The sequence below is a fragment of the Crotalus tigris genome, unplaced genomic scaffold (assembly GCF_016545835.1).
Source record: "Crotalus tigris isolate CLP2741 ecotype Arizona unplaced genomic scaffold, ASM1654583v1 scf7180000024454.734221, whole genome shotgun sequence".
In the NCBI taxonomy this organism is placed as follows: Eukaryota; Metazoa; Chordata; class Lepidosauria; order Squamata; family Viperidae; genus Crotalus; species Crotalus tigris.
In genome coordinates, this window is record NW_024100623.1 from 329028 (window position 1) to 350893 (window position 21866).

The 21866-nt window shown below is 38.2% G+C and overlaps 1 protein-coding gene across 3 annotated transcripts in view; it reads right to left on the reverse strand.

The window, feature by feature from the left end:
• LOC120303065 (sodium channel protein type 2 subunit alpha-like) overlaps positions 1-21866 on the reverse strand; it is a 121311-nt gene that overhangs the window by 47941 nt on the left and 51504 nt on the right. Inside the window, exons 3-11 of one of the 3 annotated variants that reach the window (XM_039332200.1) lie at positions 12667-12990; positions 10501-10619; positions 9616-9705; positions 7561-7689; positions 6094-6185; positions 4771-5007; positions 2925-2988; positions 1101-1242; positions 188-394 (exon numbers count right to left, since the gene is read on the reverse strand). In XM_039332200.1, coding sequence (XP_039188134.1) covers positions 188-394; positions 1101-1242; positions 2925-2988; positions 4771-5007; positions 6094-6185; positions 7561-7689; positions 9616-9705; positions 10501-10619; positions 12667-12939 — 1353 coding nt within the window. In that variant the 5' untranslated portion in view covers positions 12940-12990. The other 2 variants (XM_039332201.1, XM_039332202.1) reach the window with 2 other exon arrangements.

The following is a 21866-nucleotide window of genomic DNA, read 5'->3' on the forward strand; positions in this document are numbered from 1 at the left end:
CGTGGCCAAAGAAAAGGGGGGAAAATGGCGGACAGCCTTGTTTGGCGACCCCCGTGAAATGGTTGTTCGACCCCAAATGGGGTCCCGACCCACAGGTTGAGAACCACTGTTCTAAAAGGAAAAGATTTTGTGCAGTTCCTACTTATCTATATTTACTTTTCTTGAATATTTCTTGAATATCCAGTACCTGAGCTTCCTCTTGTTGCCTTTTCAGATGCTCAAGCATTTGCTGATACTCAGTCTCCTTTCGCCGAGCTTCATCCATAGTAGCTTGATTCTGCTCATCATAAGCCATAGCTACTACTGCCAAGATCAGGTTGATCAGGTAGAAAGAGCCCAGGAAAATCACCACGACGAAAAAGAACATGTATCCTTTGCCAGCAGCCCGCAAAGTCTGGGAAACCAAGTAGGAACTACTAGGTTAGTAAATGAGTAAATGTTAAAAGTATGTGTGTATCTCTCTATATTTATATATCTTCTGTTGATGTTGTCTCTTAAATACACGGAATGAACAAACAAGGCTTTTGTCTTGGATCTATTATTCAGCAATATAAAAATCTTTCCTGAATTTTATACATGTTCTATTCAGTTCTATCACCATTGTTTAAAAATGGGTATAATGAAACTGGGAAGCTGCATTAAATGATACCAGGGTTTTCAATGCTGCACGTGAAGTTTAGCTGTTTCTCTAACGAATGATTCATAGCATTTCCTCATCCAAGACATATTCAATATGACAGGGTGGTTTATTTTTCTGTTCAGTCACTTTCATAAACAACTGCTGCGCCAGCCGAGGTGGCGCAGCAGTTAGAGTGCAGTACTGCAGGCCACTTTAGCTGACTGTGTTCAGCAGGTCAGCGGTTCAAATCTCACCGGCTCAAGGTTGACTCAGCCTTCCATCCTTCCGGGGTAGGTAAAATGAGGACCCAGATTGTTGGGGGCAATGTAAATATACATATACATTGCTTACTGGTGTACACCGCTTAGAGAGTGCTTGCACTTAAAGCGGTATATAAGTCTCATAAATAAACAAACAAACAAACAAACAAACAAACAAACTTTTGGTCCTGTCTCACAATTAAAAGTATTATTTTTCTCACCTGTTGATAAAGGTTTTCCCAGGCATCCTGAGTCATCAGCCGAAAGAGTGACAAGAAAGCCCAGCTAAAGCTATCAAAGCTTGTATAGCCATAGTCCGGATTTCTACCTATTGGTACACAAGTGTATCCTTGTGGACACTGCCTATAAAACAAGATGATGAAATGAACATTTTTACACTTTCTATTAAGTATATGGAATATGTCTCAAAGCAAAAGTAAAGGAATAACTGCGTTTTGTACCTTGAAATACTGAGATGTGTAGTAACGCAAACTGTATGGAACAGTTGAGAATAAAAACTTTATAGTGGCTTATTTAAATATTCTTGAAGAATTCCGTCTTTGAAAACTCTGATGAATTCTAAACTAATCCCATAACCAGGATTAATATGAGAAATTACCTCTCAAATTTCATACTTCTTCATATATCAAATGAAATGCATCAATCAGACCAGAAACTTCAAATGCACTTTAAAGTGCTTGTTTTAGACTGAAATAGTTTAGAAATAAAAATTGAACATATAGCAACGTATCAGGCACATTAAAAATCAAAATACAAATTACTATGCGGATTTATAAAGATTTGAAGAATTTGTGGATTACAAAAAACTTTGTACATATTCAAGGTTGACATGAATCAGAATCAGACTAGCCTCAGAAATTTAAGGACATATATTACTTAAAAATTCATCACACTGAGTCCCATCAGAGTGAATTTCTGAGGTTCAGTCCCCTTTTGATGGAGTTTCCATTTTTTGCTGCTTTTCCTCCTACTTTTCTTCTTAAAGAAAACAGATAGTTTCTAGCTCTACCTTCTCAATTAATATAATTGTATGAGTATGTGAAAAAGTACCCATTAAGTTATCATGACTTTCAAGAATGATTATATTTTGTTATCCAATTAAAGAAATGAGGTCTTTGCATTAAACCAAACTTTTATTTAGTGCTTTACACTAAACTGGGCCTGTAAAACAAAGTATTTCGGTGGCTTGAATATTCTTTCCATATTATAAAGCAAAGAGGAAATATTAGATTTCTCCCATTTCTTCCCTTAAGCCAGGGCTTTTCAACCAGTGGTACGGGTACCACCTGTGGTACATTGGTATCTGACAGGTGGTACGCGACCATCCTAGAAAAGTGGTAGCGGGGGAGGGGATGCTAAGCCCAGAAGAAGCGCCGATCAGCTGGAATGTTGCAACATCTCCAGGGTCTTGTGATTTACATTCAGATGCTTGGCAACTGATTCATATTTATGACATCACAGTGTCCCAGGGTCATGTGAAGTGACCAAAACCTGCTGCAACCACCCAGCAGATGGGTGGAATAAAAAGAAAATACCCCCCCCACCCCACCTCCGCTGCCAATCCTCAACAGAAATGCTCACAACAATGAAAACCTCGGACAGGAGGAAGAGCGCTACCGGGCGGGCAGGCAAGTGTCTTGCTCGGCTGTTAGCTTGGGGGGCACTTTTTTCAGTGGCAATGCAACTTTGAACAGTCATTAAGCGAACTGTTGTAAGTCAAGGATTACCTGTACTTTATCACTTTTTTCCTTTTTGGGGGGGGGTGTCAAGTTTTTGACACCTTGCTAGGCGACTGGTGGTACTTGGATATTGCCATATCCTAAAAGTGGTACAATGGGTGAAAAGGTTGAAAAGCCCTGCTTTAAGCTACAGCTTTCTGTATAACATTCTATTATACCTGAAAGCATCCCCAAGCCTCTTATAACTTCTGCTCAAATATGTTAGCATTCAACGCAAAGTAGTTGATGGACTAGCAGATTTAGTTAGATTACTACTATTGGATTTCTCTTCTAAACTATACTTACCCAGCATCTGAATTATTACCACAGAGCAAGGCATCCTTTGCACCTTCCAAGAAGTAAAAGTGGTCTGGTAAGAAAAAAAAAACCCTTATGATATTTTCATTCATATCATAGTTAATTTTCGATTTGTTGCAAAAGACATTTTCAGACTAAGAGCCACAATCCAATAAACCGACCAGACACATAGAAAGTTGTCAACAGACACAGAACAGATATTTCTACTCTTGGTAGAAATTGGTATTCCGTGCCCAATATTTCATAGTTTTGCTTTCCTGACTGAAGAAAATCCAGAAATTTCTGTGGATGCTCTAATTTAGGGGTGTCAAAATGCTGGCCCGCAGGGAGAATGCATCATGGCAAAACCATGCCTACCCCATTGCCAGCAATGGGAAAAAAGTCGCGATACGTCGTGACAGATTACGTGACATTGCAAGTTTGACACCCCTGCTCTAATTAATAATTATATGGAATAAAAAAATTAAACAAAAGCAAGCAAAAACTTTTATGACATGCCTTTTTCAGTTATAAACTTTTAAAAACTATAATCTGAATTTTTTCTAAAAAATTCTTCACTGAGTACCTCAGATTTACGTGTTCCTGTATTGAAAAAAGTAAAGTCTTGCTATAATAAATGTATGTGCAAACCACAATATACATATAGGTAAAATAATTAACAGTCCTGGTTTTCATCCAAGAAACTAATTTCAAGTTTGTGTTATGTGCAAAATGACTATGTCTTACTTGTGTTTGTGATGTGTGTAGCCTCTACAACTCTCTTGCCCAACTTAAAGTAGTCCAAACACATCTGGAAGGCATGAGGATGGGGAAACAAGATAGACTAACACAGTGATGGGTTAACAATGCACAATCTGTTCTTCTATGTTCAATAGCAACTTGTTTATAATGTATGCAAATGTAACTGTAGTTTTGTGACTAGACTCGTTTGGAAAAAGACGAAGCAATTAGGAATACAGGTTAATTGTGTGTGTGTGTATATGGATTAAATTCAAGTAGGTTGGCTAGCCCGATTATATCATTAAGTTTTCTGAATCCATGTGATTCTTTTTTATTATTATTATTTAATATCTTTACTTTTTTGTAACAAAAGAATCTTAGGAATCCATGTGATTCTGTAAATGTTGATTAAAATCTGATTTTCAGGGTAAGGTACTGCCGAAGTGTATATATGAATTACAACTAACAATACCACTGGACAAATTGATTGAAGGGAAATTATCATTTTTCTACAAATAGAGCACCTATACATTTTCAAAGAGCCTTTCTTCTGTTGATATTGCAATTGAAACTACTAATTAATTAATCTATCTCTGTGACTGAGCATTTAGATTCAAATACAAAATATGAGTAATTGGTTATTTATTGCAGTTTTATATTGCAACTATCTTATTTGAAATGATGTTTTTACTAACAGCACAGATCTCCCTTCATTTCAGCAATTCATTTTCAATGATCTATACTAAATGAATTAAATTGATATGTTAGTTAGTCCAGAGAAGCCATTAAATAAAATTACCCCCCCCAAAAATCTTAGATTAATTATTATTTCATCATCAATCCTACTGCCAGGCAATGTCAAACAAATGATGTTTTCACTTTATTCGAAAAGACCACAAATTAACTAAATACTGGAAAACACAATGCCACCCAGTGGAACAACTGAATGATGGTAGTATGATGTGAGGTTGATTCACAGCAATACATTTTTGATTATTTTCTGAATTTTGAACTGCCCAAATACACCCAATGGATGTATGGCAAAGCTTAGATTCATATCCAAGTACTCTAGTGGATTACTATTATTGCTGCTGCTGCTGTTATTTAAACTTACCTTTATTTTCAATATATTTAGACCACATGAACTCAGTTCCATTGTAGTATTTCATAAAGTATGTATCGTCATAAGAAGCATTACTCAGGGGCCAAAATAAGCATTTATGCCTCAAGTTACCCATGAACAACTGCAATCCTATTAATGCAAACACACTCAGACAAAACAGAGTCAGGATCATGACATCTGAAAGCTTCTTCACTGACTGAATGAGGGCTCCTACAATTGTCTTCAGGCCTAAAATGAAAAGAGGAACATTATCCCAAATTAGCTTTGGTTCCAGCTCAGTTGGCAACTGAGAGGAATTAAAATATTTCATGCAAGCACTTACTATTTTCTCTTGTTGCTAAAAGAGAAAGCCTTCAAACTCTTTTGAGACATGAAATGTTTAAAAAAAAAAAGGCAACTATGCAGAAATATAAAAAGCATCATCACCTAACAGCTATGCAACTGGAAGCCAGCAATTTTAGTTATTCTTACTTTGCATAGAGCTAATGCAGGGGGTAGGCAACTGGGGAATGGTAGGGGCTTAATTCTAATTTTGAAAGCATGGGTTAATTACAGTCACAAACATTTGACATGAAAAGACACTCATTTACCAGAAGTCAAATTAGCCCTTCTCTCCAGTATGTTCTCTGTGATCCCAGTGGGACTTGAAGAGTTCTTACAATTCCATAAAACACTAGAGGGTGCAGTTTTGCTTTCAAGCATGATGGTTTTATATACATATATAAAAGGACTTGTTAAACACAGCCAAGCAGGATGGCAAGTAGCAAAGGTGGTGTCATGGGCATGCTGTTGCCCAGGGGCACCATGTTGCCTACCCCTGATCTGATGTAAGGGAAAATTTTACCAATAGTACATTTTTTCAAGCATGACTTAACAGAAACATCTCCTTTCAAGTCAGAAAGTGGCTTGGAAGGCAAGGCTTCTTAAGCTATATTCATGCAATATCCATGCCGTTCCTTTATTAGCATATTATTATTATTAATATTAGGTTTACTAGCAATCTAATTTTCTAAACACTAACATCGTCATTCCCGAATTATTTCAATAAACAAAAGTTTATCTGAATATGAAAAGTGCGACCATTTTTCATATTGTTGTATGAAAGAATATTTACTATTTTAATGTGCAACATACATAGTTTTCATTGCTATCTCATGCAAAAATGTGTTAAACTCAAAGGCTGATGTCTTTACCACAGCAAGAAACAAGGAATTGTTTCTAGATAAATAATCTAGATTGTTGGTCCAACAGATATTGGACCAATATCTGTTTTGACAAATTAAAATCAGCCTCTGGGTTTAACCTAGCTCTCACCTGGGATGACTGATATTGTTTTCAATGCCCGGAGAACTCTGAATGTTCTCAACGCTGAGACATTGCCCAGGTCCACAAACTCTGTCACATATCTGTAATAGGGGAGTTCACACACAAACACAATGACAGGATAAAAAGTCGGACAGGTACAAGGGACCTAACACCTTACACCACTTACATCTTACCTGGAATTACAGAAATAGTTTTCAAAGCTCTCAATACTCTGAAAGTTCGAAGAGCTGAAACATTGCCTAGGTTTACAAATTCTGTTAAATACCTGTAAATTAAACCACAGTTATTCAGAGTTGAGGTTGACTTCAGGGTACTTACCTGAGTATTTATTTGAGCTAAATCCTTTTGGTAATTAAATTATAATTAGTTTTGTGATTTTGCACTCAGCACATATAGTTGAAAATAACTCTCACTGTGTCTACTGGGAATAACACCAAGTGAATGAGTGCAAGTTTGCAATTACTGTTAATGAAACATTCACTAGCAATTTGATATCGATGACTGAAGATGCTTTACCACTTATATATGGCACTGGTTTTGTTAGCAGACTGAAACTTAGGTGTATGTATTTCCATGCTAATGTGGATGTATTGTGGTGGAATGAAGTATCTCGTCCTTGCAAGTGACCTGCATTCAGCCCTATAAAATGCAACCCCATATACAAAACTGTCAGTACTTTGTTGGGAGCCTAGTGTACACCACAGTTGTTTCCATGATTAATAAATGTATGTGCTACCTTCAAAGTGATATGGATTATTTACATGAGCAACTTGGGGCCACAAGGGTATATATGTACAGTATATGTATGTGTACTGTATGTGTATGTAAATGTGAAGATTAATGTGGATTTGTATGTGAATGTATATGTGTCTGTATTTCAGACAATTTGAGTAAATTACAACTTATGTTTGCATTATTGTTTCAACAAATGAATTTCTGACATTTAAGAAAAAAAGAAAAGGGGGGGGGGACTGAATTAGATACAGCAATTCATCCTTTACATTCAATCTGCTCCTACACTTCCAGAACCTAATGTGAAGAAACATGGACTGGACTTCAGGATTTTGCTGATAAAAAATTTTTTACTGGTAAAAGGAGATAATTATGGATCAAGAGTATTAATCACTACTGAACCAAACATGAGATTAGTAATGGTTTATTGGTAGCATCTGATGACAGTGTTTCCATTCTGCTCATACATTGAGAAAATAACCATTGTGTTTTTTTTCTAACTTTAGGATTCCTGCACCTATCTAGAGCAGTGGTTAGAGAAGGGAGGTATGCAGGGAAATTACTTTTGCCTATTATGCCCATTCCACTAAGAAAAAGCTATTTGCAATTTAAAAAAATATAATTAATGAATGTCAACATTGTCATGCAGGTGTAATATTAGTGATACTGATTTAAAAAAAAATACATACATCAGCAATGTAAAAAAAAAGGCTGAATACTTACGCAAATGAAATTACAAGAAAATCAAGCCAATTCCAGGGATCTCGAAGGAAAGTAAAATCATCTATACAGAAACCTCTTGCAAAAATTTTTATGAGGGACTCAAATGTATATATCCCAGTGAATGTGTATCTAAAGGGGAGAAAAATCCAAGCAAACTTGTCATTCCCGTAGGATTTGATTTTTCCTACTTGTTTTATTGCCTTCTTTTCCTTTTATTTGGGGTCTTCCAATATTGGAGAGATTTTTGCACTTAAAATGATAATTTTCCTTTCACTTGCCCTCAATTTTCATTCTCAATTTCTGCTCCAACAGCTTGGAGCTAAGGTCAGGAACGTTCTCTTTATCAAAAATATTATTCTACTGGATTTTTCACATTATTTTTATACTGAGCTTAAAACACCACTGAAGACATACATCTCATTAAAAGTTTTAAGACAAAAAGATTTAATATAACTTTAGACACAATGTGAGAGAAGTGTTTTTATATTCTGTCAGTTTTTAAGAGAGTTGGAATCCAATGTACCAAGTTTTTTAATACAGAAAGGTAACGTTCCTTATTTGCTGAAGGAGAGGGAAGATATATTAGAACAAGGAACTTATATTAGTTTATTATTGAACTGACAGACTAGTGATAAAAAATATATCAAAGCCTTTTTTGTTTTAATAAATTCATTTTCCAACCATGGAGGCATATGAAAGAATTAAATGTTCTATTTTGGACATTTAATTCTTCCATATTTTTCTCCATAAATTCCATGAGATTGGTTTGTGAAATTTTCTTTTTTCCTTGAGTATGTCATGACTTGTCTCTCAGTGACACCAAAATCTGCATTTCTACTGACAGATTAAAGAGAATTTATACATATTTCTCAAATTTATGATACATAATTAGATAAAACTGTTAAATGTAAACTGCCCAAGAATCTTTTTAATGCAAATTTCCCTGCTTTCACCTTTTGACATACTTTTTCTAAAGATTTCAACATCCAAATTATGCACTATATAAACTTTTTTTTTAAAAAATATAAATAATAGATTTGCACACCAGTTTCAAGACTATGAAATGTAATGCTGAATATTGTTCACAAAACTATTCAAAGCAGAATTGTTTCCCTTCTTGTGGACTTACAATAATTTTTTTACCTGTGAGTGAGGATTTATTTTAGCTGGTGATATTATAAGAGCAATTTAGAGCTCTAAAGAAAAAACTAAATGAAAAAAAAAATCTTCCTTTCCTACTATTAGCCAGACTATCCTGAGCAATGTCTATTGACAGATGCCAACACTACATCTAAACCATTACCACTTCTATTTCAATGAGCATAACTTTCAAATAAATGTTGAAACTGAATTAAATGTACTGCATTTTTTTCTTTAAAAATGTAAGTTGCATTAATAAAGTAAAGGTAAAGTTTCCTCTGTCCAGCTGTTATGGGGCGGTGCTCATCTCCATTTCTTAACTGAGGGAGACAGCATTGTAAGAAGACTTTCCATGTTCATGTCTCTAGCATGGCTATATGCCAAAGGCACACAGAACGCTGTTACCTTCCCACCAAAGGGGTACCCATTAATCTACTCACATTTGCATGCTTTCAAATACTAGGTGGGCAGGGGCTGGGGCAAGTAATGGGAGCTCTCCAGCTCCCAAGTTCAGCAACTTTAACTGCTGAGCCATCACGTGATGTCCCATTAAGTTGCATTAATAAAATTGTGTATGGTATATCTACTAATGTTCTGAAAAATGTATAATTAGCTCTTCTGTCTCGATTACTACAGTGAGTTGCCAAACAGCAGATCAGAGTATCAGGCATTGTGGCTGAAATCTGTTTTCAACTGGCTCACAAAACTCCAGAAAATTTAACAATTGGTTCTTGCAAGTCAGTATGAACCAGCTCCAACACGACCATATTGGGGGGAGGGGGAAGGGAACCAAAGTAATCCATAAAACACCATATATATATTTCTCTTGCTGTAAATCTACATCACTGCCTAGATACAGTATTATCACGAGACTGTCTACATATGATTAGGAAAACAAACAAATTGTGTACTTACTCTACCATCTTTGACCAGTCAGGAGGTTCTTTCAAAGTCATGAATACACAGTTTGTGAGAATAGTAAACATAATAAATATGCTGAATAATGTTGGATTATGTCAAGGAATATGTGACAAATTCTAGACAAATATTTACATCTATCAATTCATTTCAATATATGTCTATTCAAAAGTAAGTCCACTTAATTGAGTGAGATAAACAGCACACGTTTATTCTCTAAATAGCAATAGCACTTAGACTTATATATTGCTCCACAGTGCTTTACAGCACTCTCTGAGAGGTTTATAATGTCAGCATATTGTATTTTTTTAATTCATTACCAATCTCAGAAGATGAAAGGCTGAGTCAATGTTGAGCCCCATCAGGATCAAACTCCAATACTGCATTCTAACCACTGCGTCACCAATGTGTCCATGTTTTTTAAGATACTGGCTTATAAATATTCATTGTATGAACTGATGAATTTAATTGAAAATATATCTAAAAATTCCATATAAAAATGTTATGCCAATATAAAAAGTTACTTCCAAGATGGATCCAAAGTTTTATTCTACTGGTAGAAAATCAAATGAAATCTGGTAATATCTTTTACAACTAGCAAATTGTGTTAAAAAGCATAAACTTTTATGAGCTGTCGCTTACTTTATCAGATACTCAGGGTGGCCACAATAACGAAAAGAAAAAAAAAGAAGGGAGGTTATTCCAAATCGAATGATATCTAAAGATAGAATATTTTATCTATTTAAATACGGATTTGTTATCAAAGTAATCAAAATTAAGGAAGAGCACGTACATCTCTTTGACAAAAGAAACTGATGTTGCTGTTTAAAAAAGCAGTTTAATAAGAGCAAGTTTTATACTACCACTGTTGTAAAAGGATATGAATGAACTAAAATTTTTATAGAAATTCTTCTAAGAGTACTGAAAGGACTCAGCATGTATAAGGCAGGTGTGGCACTGAATCTGAAGATAGACTTCCCTTTATTCAATACTATGAATGTCTAATGAGAGATAACAAAACACATAAATGCAATATTGTAATCATGTTGATATTTCTTTAATTTTACATCAAGTTGCAGCTCAAACCTTCCAAACAATCATGGTTTTCTATTATGAGAAGGAATCAGTATAAGCCAGGGGTAGGCAACCTTGGCTTTTATGACTCGTGGACTTCAACTCTTGGAATGGCTGGCTCAGGAATTTTGGGAGTTGAAGTCCACGAGTCATAAAAGAGCCAAGGTTGCCTACCCCTGGTATAAGCCATGTGCTATTCCTTCCCTTCATAATTGTGCAAGAGGAGTTTTCAAAACTTTTGAATTTCATTTTACACTAAACATAGTTCTGTATAATATTCCCTGTTTTGGTATTCATTTATTTATACAACGTATTACCAGCTTTCATTTTAACAAACAATTATACTGGGGTTTCAGTACACCATTAAAACCACAAAACCTTCAAATTATGACATCTTAAAACTATAAAATCACCAGCTTGCAAAAACTTAATAATTACCACAGGATTAATGAGATCCAGAAGCACTGAATCAGTTGAAAGCCTGGGCAAAGATAGCATCTGCTGTAAATGAACTGGGAATATTTCCAGACTTGTACATCTCTTGTTGCCTACTTTAACTATTTTTTAGTATGCCATAGTGAGGTATCATATCAGGGTTCTTCAAACATGGCAACTTTAGGACTTGTGGATTTCAACTTCCAGAATTCCTCAGCCAGCCCTGGCTGGCTGAGGAATTTTGGGAGTTGAAGTCCACAAGTCTTAAAGTTGCCAAGTTTGAAGAACCCTGTATCATATCATAATTCTGTGTGATAAAAGTAAAAGTGCTCCTAGTGCACAAATTATCATAGTATATTGTTATGAGATGAATATACCATCTTTAATTTTAAGGTAGACGTATGGGGGGCTCACGTGGTTAGGACACTGGGATGGAAGTTATCAAGCCTGCGTTCAAGACCTGAGTGCTACCCTGGGGCGAGTTTGATCTCCCCTCCTTCGCTCCATCTCCTGTCAGGGACATGAACGTAGCCCCCGACTGGGTGTCCCCCAAGCAGTGGTGATGCCACCGGCTAATCGTTTCAATCCAGAAGCACCTCGGTGTTTCTGACATGAGTGCAATTTTAAGGTGACTATATTTTTCTTTGTCTGAATTATAAATTATGGTTTATTGTCATTTTTATGATAATTTTATTGACAAACAGCAGGTATGTGCAAAATTCCAGGAAGGGATCTATTTCTCCATTTACATTATGATTGTATGTTTTATTTATTTATTTATGAGACTTATATACCGCTTTAAGTGCAAGCACTCTCTAAGCGGTGTACACCAGTAAGCAATGTATATATATATTTACATTGCCCCCAACAATCTGGGTCCTCATTTTACCTATCCCGGAAGGATGGAAGGCTGAGTCAACCTTGAGCCGGTGAGATTTGAACCGCTGACCTGCTGAACACAGTCAGCTAAAGTGGCCTGCAGTACTGCACTCTAACTGCTGCGCCACCTCGGCTCATTTAAATCCATACCTGTGGCAGTTGGATGAGAAATTTTCTACTCTGGGAATAGGAATGCATCTACCATGTAGGATTTATGATAAAAAAAAAATCAAAGTAAATAATTATTTAATGGTTACTTATTTCAGTTTGCCACTGAAATAAGTAACTCAAATGGCAAATAAGGCCTCAATTTTCCATTTCAGTACAAATGCTAGTTGATTAAGCAGGAAGAGCAGATTTGTGGTGCATTTGTTATAATGTTAAAATAACTGCTAGGTAAGATACATTTACTAGCCAAACACTGCAGTCAAGGCAGTGGTGGGATTCAAATATGTGAACAACCAGTTCCCTGTGTGGATGCCATTCTGGAAGTCCATTCTGGGCTGGACAACAAAAAATTAGCTACCAGTTCTGCCGAAGTGGTGCGAACTGGCTGAATCCCACCACTGAGTCAAGGTTACACATGCACATTATGCAGAGCATATATATACTCATTTACATATAACCCATGCTCTGGTTTTAATCTTTATGAACACTTACTTTTTTATTTGCATAATAAGGGTCTAGGTCTTCCAAGGGCTCAGACACCAAATGAGGAGGAATGTCTCCATAAATTAAAGGCAATGGCTTCCCTGCTTCCAAATCAGTATTTGGCTTTGGCTTGCCTTCATCGTTGTCCTCCTCCTTCTGCTCTTGCTCTACTTTTCGTTTGTCTTTTTCCTCAGTGATCCTCTGCTCAATTGCTGCAAGTGACTCCGGAGTGAATCGGAAGAAGCAATCAGGCCCTGGCTGTGCAAGCAGTGCATGTGCCATTTTTTCATTCTGCAAGTTTTAATTACTTTTTAATTCTTATGAAAAAATGACCTATGGGAAGGAGGAAAAAATCGTAAGAGTTGAAAAGAAAGAAAGAAGCAACAAAAACAACAACAACAGGTTTTGTGTCTCTGTGTGAAATTCGTCCAAGCTGCAACAGGAAAATAATAAATAGATCCTGGCCAAGCAAATATGAACTCTTAAAAAAATTTTTTTTTTCAAGTTTTCCTAATGAAATTAGCATTAAAGTTCTAAAATTCAGTGAGAATCAACGGGATATGGTACTGTAAGCTCTAATCGTCTACATTCAAAATCCAGAACTGAAGTTTTCTTTTATTTAAAATGCCATTTAGGCATAATTGAGCCTAAAGACTTAAAACATTTGAATCACATCAGAAAATTCTATATAGTGTTTGGATCCAGCTCATCTTACTATTAAGTATTTGGTTGCAGAATCATTGATAGGGCAAGAAGCTTTTTCTTGTTCCAAAGGTATATAGCAAGAAATTCCCCTGATAACCAATAAAGAAATTTCATCTACCCATCTCCTTCATCTATTCATTAGTAATACAAAATATTTATCGGGCTGAAAGAATGGCTTTTGGATTGTAAACTGACTTTACATAAGCTGCTCTAGTGGCCTCTTTCCATTAAAAAGGAGAGAAAAAATGGGCACAGGTACAAGTAGTCCTTGAGTTATGGCAATGACCACGTGATCACCTTGCTTAATGATTCTTACCTCTGCCCTCCCCAATGTGGTCATTAAGCGACTATGCTGGTCATTATTTGGAGTATGGGGTACCTCAGTGATGGAGGAGACACTGGGAGGCCTAGAGCAGGCCCACCTGCCCCAGGCCTCCCAAGGCCCCCCCCCACTCTGAGACACCCGCATGCTCCACTTCCCATTCCTTGGTGCCTCTTAGGCCTTGGGAGCACCCTCAAGCAATGCTTTCACAGAAATTAGTAGTTTTCAAGCTCAAGGATCTTGACCGCAAAAGCCACAGGGGCATAACACCGATATGTTGCCTGTGAATGATGTAATTTATGAAATTTGCATGAATTGTGCCATGATGCATGAATTGTGCCATGATGCAGCATATGTAATTCTGATAGCTTATGTAATCATATCATGACATATGTGGTGTCACTCTATCCCCACCCTCCTGATAAGGGCAAAATGTTCCATCTCGGCTGTAAGGAAGAAGAAGAATGTGTTTGGCAAGTTGTAACTGTTTAGATGCCAAATGTAGCGTGAGTTTTAAACAGACTGAGCACTTATGATGATGATCATTATTTCTGACAACTACAGGAACCAAACACTGAAAAGAAGATGCAAGAACCACACAATGCAGAACATCACACTGCACTTTGCTGAATGCAAATCAAGCATTTGTATGAAAGGAAGCTTTTTTCCAATGCAAATAGGTGCAGCAGAGCCGGTCCAATCAGAGAAAAGGGTCAAAACATGCCTCCCACTCCAAGCACTTGTTACCTATTTTAAGAATATGTTTTAATAATTTCTATATTGTAAATAATGTCTTGTTTAATTTAGCCCTGCACTGGACTTATATGCAGTATGGAGCAAGTCCTTCTGAACACAGAGGATTTAAGTTAGAATCACGTTTGTGTTGGATGTGTACCTTGCTTAATGGATCCATTTTTACCTATGCACCAATTTAAAAGGAAAGGAATATGGAAACACCATCCAACTAAAGTAAATATTTATTTTAATCAGTCTATGTAAATTCAGCATACATTAGGCAAACTATTACTTGCTTTATATAAACAACTTGTGCATTTATAGATGCCAAGTCCATAATAATTATTCTAAAACATTATTCTCAAAACTTCTTCATGAAGAGGAAAACATAGGAAAAGGGGGATCAATTTAGGCCACAGTTTGATTAAAACTGAGAGCCAGTTTGGTCTTCTGGTTAAGGCACCAGGCTGGAAACCAGGAGACTGAGTTCTAGTCCTGCCTTACGCATGAAAGCCAACTGGGTGACTTTGGGCCAGTCCTGTTCTTTCAGTCCAATTTAGTCACAGGGCAGTGGTTGTCATAGGGAAAACAGTAGGAGGAAGGAGATATGTTCCTCGCTTTGAGTTATTTATAAAAAATAACAAAGGCATGATTAAAAAAACTAAACCCTCCCCCAGAGGACTTCTATTGCAGGTGTAGTAATAGCAATAGCACTTAGACATAGATACCGCTTCACAGTGCTTTACAGCCCTCTCTAAGCGGTTTAGAGAGTCAGCATATTGCCCCCAATAATTTGGGTCTTCATTTTATCGACCTCGGAAGGGTGGAAGACTGAGCCAACTTTGAGCCTGTCAGGATCGAACTGCTGGCAATCAGCAGAATTAGCCTGCAATACTGCATAAGTGAGTAAGAAGGCATCTGGTTTCCTCCACCACATCATATCTTTATAACTAATGGATGATCTGGCTTTGATAAGGTGAAAACTAGATGTCCTAGTGCAGGGGTAGGCAACCCAAAACACTCAAAGAGCCACTTGGACCCGTTTCCCACCAAAAACAAAACACTGGGAGCCGCAAAACCCTTTTGATATCTAAAATGAAGGTAACACTGCATATATCTTTTTTTACCTTTATTATATGTGTGTGCGTGTGTGTGTATATGTGTATATGTGAGTGTGTGTGTGTACACATACATACATACATATATGTATATAGGTCTTTGGTTATTCGGGTTTTCTCCTGCGTCAAATTGGAAGTGTCTTGGCGACGTTTCGACGAAGTCTCATTCGTCATCTTCAGGCTGGTGTTTTCGGCTTTGTGCTTCTAGGAGCAATGTGTGATCATAGCTGTTTCTTCCTTTTAACTGCCAGTGGGGGTATGAACTGATTGGGTGAGAGCTTGGCTGTGTTCTGATTGGGTGGAGGTGTGTTCTGATTGGTTAGGAGCTTGGCTGTGCTCTGATTGGGTCGGGGGGTTGGCTGTGTTCTGATTGGCTGGGGGAGTGTTCTGTTTGGGTGGGGGCTTTGTTGTGCTCAGGTTAGTCTGAGTTGTAGGGGGATGTGAGATGGTGAGCTGCATTGCTGTTGTTTGGCTTCGCGTTTGTGGTCGTGCCTCATCTTCATGGTGGGTGTCAGTTTGCTTCATGTATGGATTTGGAGGGGTTTAAAGTGGCTAATGATGCAGCTGTGATCTGGCTTCTGGTTTGTGGTCATGCCTCATCATCGGTGTGGGTTTGGGTTTGTTTTTTGCGTGGATGTGTGGTGGTGACATTCTATGTAGTTTTCGTGAGTGTGGGTCTGGTGTCATTCTTTGTGTTAGGGACTTGTTTGTCAATAAGGGCGGGTTTCCAAATGGCTGGTAGGCAGGAGGTATCATCTCGTGTATTCATGCTGTGTGGGCATTTTTCTATCTCGATGGCTTCTCTGATTATTCTGTTATTAAAGTGTTCAGTTTTGGTGATAGTTCTGGTCTTTTTAAAGTCTATTTCATGTCGAAACGTCGCCAAGACACTTCCAATTTGACGCGGGAGAAAACCCGAATAACCAAAAACCTATAAATACCCGCAAAAACCTCAGAAAACAAATATATATATATATATACACATACATATAATAAAGGTAAAAAAGGATATATGTAGTGTTATCTTCATTTTAGATGTCAAAAAAGTCTATCTGTCTCTTTCCCTCCCTCCCTCCCTCCCTCCCTCTCCCTTTCTTTTTCTTTCTTTCTTTCTTTCTTTCTTTCTTTCTTTCTTTCTTTCTTTCTTTCTTTCTTTCTTTCTTTCTCTTTCCTTTCCCCCCTCTCTTTCCTCTCCCTCTCTTCTCCCCCTTTCTCTCCCTCTCTCTCTCTCTTTCTCCCCCCCTCCCTCTCTCTGATCTTCTGCTCACCTGGCAAGCTGGTTTCAAACTGTTCTCTGACAAGCTCAGGGGTAGGCAACCTCGGCTCTTTTATGACTCATGGACTTCAACTCCCAGAATTCCTGAGTCAGCATAGCTGGGCTAGTTAGTTCTCTCCTCCCCTTCCTGCTTCTTGCAGAGATGCAGCAAAGGGAGGAGCCCCACCCAAATAAGCTTTTCAGCTCATCGGAGAATACTGTGATTCCACTTTTTTACACACACACACATACACACACAGAGAGAGAGAGAGAGAGAGAGAGAGCGCAAATGCCTCTCTCTGTCTCTGTCTCTCTCTGCAAATGGCAGAGGAGGCTGGGAGCCACAGGGGAAAGCTCAAAGAGCTGCATGCAGCTCCGGAGCCACAGGTTGCCGACCTGTGTCTTAGTGGACCATCGTTTAAGCCAGCAACCTGCTGCAGCTGCCAAAAAAGCCAATGCAGTCCTAGGCTACATCAACAGAAGGATAGCATCAAGAACATGAGAAGTGATAGTACTGCTTTATACTGCACTGGTAAGACCATATTTGGAATAATGTGTCCAGTTCTGATCATCACAATAGGAAAAAGATCCTGAGACTCTAGAGTTCCTGCCTGAGCAGGGGGTTGGACTCGATGACCTCCAAGGTCCCTTCCAACATTATGATGATGATGATGATGATGAAGTTAAGAAGAGCAACAAAGATGATGAAGGTTGGAAGCTAAACCATACAATGAATAGTTAAGGGAATTAGAAAGGTCTAGCCTAACAAAGAGAAGGCTTAGGGATGGCATGATGGCAGTCTTCCAATACTTGAAGGGTTGTCACAGGGAAGAGGGTGTCCATTTATTCTCCATAGTACCTGAGGCAGGACAAAAAGCAGTGGATGGAAGCTCATCAGAGGGAGATCCAACTTGGAACTAAGCAGAAGTTTCCTGACTTTGAGAATGATTAATCAATGGAACAGCTTGCTTCCCAGAGTTGTGGGTTCTCCATCACTGGAGGTTTTCAAGAAAATATTGGACAACCATTTGTCCAGGATGGAATAAGGACTTCTGTCTTGGGCAGGGGGTTGGACTAGAAGACATCCATGGTCCCTTCCAGCTCTATGATTCTATGTCTATGTCATACACTGTCTGTAGTTCCTTCAACCTTCCTTCATGGAGTCTAGGCCTCATATGTTTCTTTTCGAAAGCACTGCTTGAAATGAGCTACTGCCACTCAATTGATGACAAATGCCCTATCTGGCACAAAGATTCGTAAGTTCTGTCTGGCTTCCTTTGCAATTTCAATCTTGCTACCTGCCCTGCTCATAGTAGAGGCTTCCAATCTGTCCTTCATTTTAACACTCAAACATCCATCATACCCCTCACTTGCTTTATTTCACCACACAGCTTCTAGGCAAGTGCTACAAAGAAGCAAACATTATGAAATGAAGAAAACCAAGGTATTTCCCCCACAGCTACACCATTGTATTCTTTCACCCCAACAAAATGATATATAGAAAATACTCTGGAATATCATCAGTATGATGGGAAGATATTCCACCCCCCCAACCCTATTCCCCTAAAACAGGGGTCTTCAAACTTGGCCCTTTTATGACTTGTGGACTTCAACTCCCAGAAATCCTCAGCCAGGCATGCTGGCTGAGGCATTCTGGGAGCTGAAGTGCACAAGTCATAAAAAGGCCAAGTCTGAAGATCCCTGCCCTAAAACTTTACTGGTAGTCCTTGCTTACTAACCACTTGTTTGGTGTCCTTTTAAAGTTATGAGGGCTTTGCAAAAGGAAATTTACAACCAGTTCTTGAAGTTACAGCCATTACAGGCTGCAATTTGGGTGCTGGACAACTAGTGTGCATTTACAGTATTTGCAAGTTCCTGTGGTCTCACGCGCTCCATTTGAGCCCTTCACATCAGATTTTCAACAAGCAACGTCAACAGGGAAGCCAGCAGGAAATTGCAAGTTGCAGTCATGTGATGTCATGCTTAATAACCCATGGTGATTTGCTTAACAACAGCAGCCCGAACTGATGTTGCAAGTTGGTACCATCACATGGTGTTTCACTTAATAACCAAACCACTTAGCAACAAAGTTGCTGATTCCAAATGCAGGCAGTGAAGACTACCTATATTTTATTCTGAAATGCAAGCAAGATAATGATTGAGAGTTTCTTAAGATATATTTACAGGCCATAGGACAAAACTCACCATTTAATGAAAAAAACTACCATGATATGTTTGCCACCTTGAGTGGTATATGAAAAAAAAAAAAAGGGAGGGGGAGGAAAATCTAATTTAAAAAAAACTTGACAACACCTGATACATGCTTTTTGGCTACAATGAAATAAATGCAATTATTGACAATAAACTAAAGTGAACATATCAATTAGAAACAAGAAAAGTGATTGCACTTTTTTCTTTTTTTTTAAATAGAAGCAAGAAAACCAGCACGTTTACTTACTACTGGAGACTAAGTGCCCACAGCGTGCTAGAAACAAGGTTTCATATTGTTAATGGGCTGTATTGTGTGAACAATTGTAGAACTAATCTCAAATTCTATATGCAGCAACATTTCAGCAAACTGCAAAGCCTTTTTTGATGATCAAACAACAAGACTATCTGAGCACACTGTGGAATGTAATAAAAGACTCCTGCAATTAACTGTGCTGCCTTATGGGTAATCCTTGATTAATTACAGAATTTCTGTCATTATGCGATGTGGCTATAAAGTATGACACGTGACTGCATCGTTTAGCAATGGTAACCCCAGGACTCTCCATTGCTGTTGTTAACCAAATATCACCTGGATATTAGCCAAGGAACCACCTATATCCAAGTCATTCCTATCTTGGTCCCTCTCTCAGCCCTGAGCTTCAGCAAGATAAGAGACTGTTTTCTTTTTCAACTCCCCTTCACCTATCTCCCCCCCACACCATCTTTATCTTTTGGATGTCCTGCACTCTGCTGCTTTCCTCACTTTGCTGCCCTGCCACCTCCGGCTGACTTTCCTTGACTTCTTCCTCCGGCTGCTGATGAGGCAGGCCAGCCTGACCCTTCTACACAAGGCGGTGTGCTGCCTTGTCCAAATCACATGCTGTTTTTTCACAACGCTATGGAAGGCACCAAAGCCTTGCGAGGAAGTCACATGCAATTAGGACAAGGCGCACAGAATGGTCTTTGAACCATTATTTTTAAAAGTAAGTTTCAGAATGAAAAATTGAAACTAGTTGCTATTTCCTACTTTCTACTCCAAGTACAGAGTCAGTTTGGTATAGTGATTAAGGCACCAGTCTAGAAACCTAGAGAGTGTGAGTTCTGGGGGGTCCTTGGTGCTCTCCGAGCTTGCTTGTTTTCTTGCAAACTAGCTAACATCATCGGTGCTAGTAAAAAGTGTGATTTGCTGTCAGTTTATGTTCTAGTGACTTGCCCTGTCAATATTGGTGGTGGTGGTCTTAGAGATTCTTTGGTTGGGCTGTTTGCCGTTGGCAGTTTCTTGACTGGGGTATTGTTTACTTGACTGTTGGTCTGTTGTTAACCTTGGAGCTAATCCATGCTTATCTAGGCGCTGATTGTTGGTGGAGAGGTGCTTGGGTCTTTTTGTTCCTTTTTGGGATGAGTCCCTTTCGCATAGTCTATAGATGTTAATGTCTATATATCTATTGATGGCTGATTTGTCAGAGTGTCAGGCTTCTAGAAATTCCCTAGTGTATTTGGATTTGGCTTCGTCTAGTCACATTTTTGGTCACATTTTTCCAGCTGAAACTATGGTCAAGTCTGTCTATATGTTGTGAAGACATAGTGAGAACTCTTTAAATTCACAACATATAGAAACCCAAACAACCCTCCAAGTATATTGTGGAGGACGGATACTATCTATTGGTGCTTATAAACATGATTGCTTTAAGGGATTTTGAATTACGCAGATGGAGTAGGCAAAGTGAAACAGTCTAATAACCCTGGAAGAAAGGAGGCAAATAACAGAAACCAATAGTTGCCTTTTCTTTGGTGTGAAAGGAATCAATATGTAGGCACAATAAAGAACAATGTTTATGTTAGAGGATGCAAATATCAGTAGAAAGGGGGGGCTGCAGCTTCCTTAGAAAAGTGGAATTTAGAGGTGCCAGATCAGCTGTTAAGAAGGTTGTGACAGACCATACTAAGATCATGGCAGCGCTGTGGTTAGATCATGCTCCTATCTGATACTACATTCTAAGGTTTTCTTATAATTTGCATTGTATCCCTTATGTATCATTTTGAACGATATATACCTGTAACTTTCAGGGATCCCAGGGATCATTGTAAATGTATGCTAATTAAAAAAAAACATTTGTTACATCTCTTTTCAAATGCTCGTTTTTTATTTATGTGGGAATTTCCCCACAACAATCTGGCATAGCTGGAAGAATTGGGATCGTTTGCTGTGCAACCAATATTATTTGTTTAACTATCTCTACAAGATGCTTTTCATCTGAACTAAATGGCCCTTTGTCCCATTCTCCAAATGTACTAGGTGGGACTTAAAAGATATGATGCAATCTTTAATTAGCCCAATTCACACAGGAGAAATTTATTTAATACAATTATATAGTCACCCATCTTATAACAAATTCTGGGCAGCTTCCAATCAGAAATGAATCAAGGCATCCATTAGCCTCTTCTATCTGCTGCTTCTCCTGCTTTTACCAGCCAGCCGAACACTACTGGCTGTTTAAGACTGCCATTTAGCCAGGGTGTTTATTTCTATACAACACAGAAACGTTCAGCATATCTTGCACTGCTGGAAATTTTTAAATACACCTAAATAGGGCTTCTTCACACTGAGAAATACCCAGAAATACTGGGGTGCGGCCACAGGGGGAGGAGGGAACCAGCTTGGGGTAATGGAATATTCAGCACAGTGATTAACCTAAACCCTGAGGTACAGCAAACAGACAAAACTCACACATTTATGATTTTACTAATGAGAAAGCCAAGAGTTGTTTGACTTTCTCAGAGTTTGGAAGTACAACAGTTAGAACAGCGGTTCTCAACCTATGGGTCGCGACCACATTTGGGGTCGATCGACCATTTTTCGGGG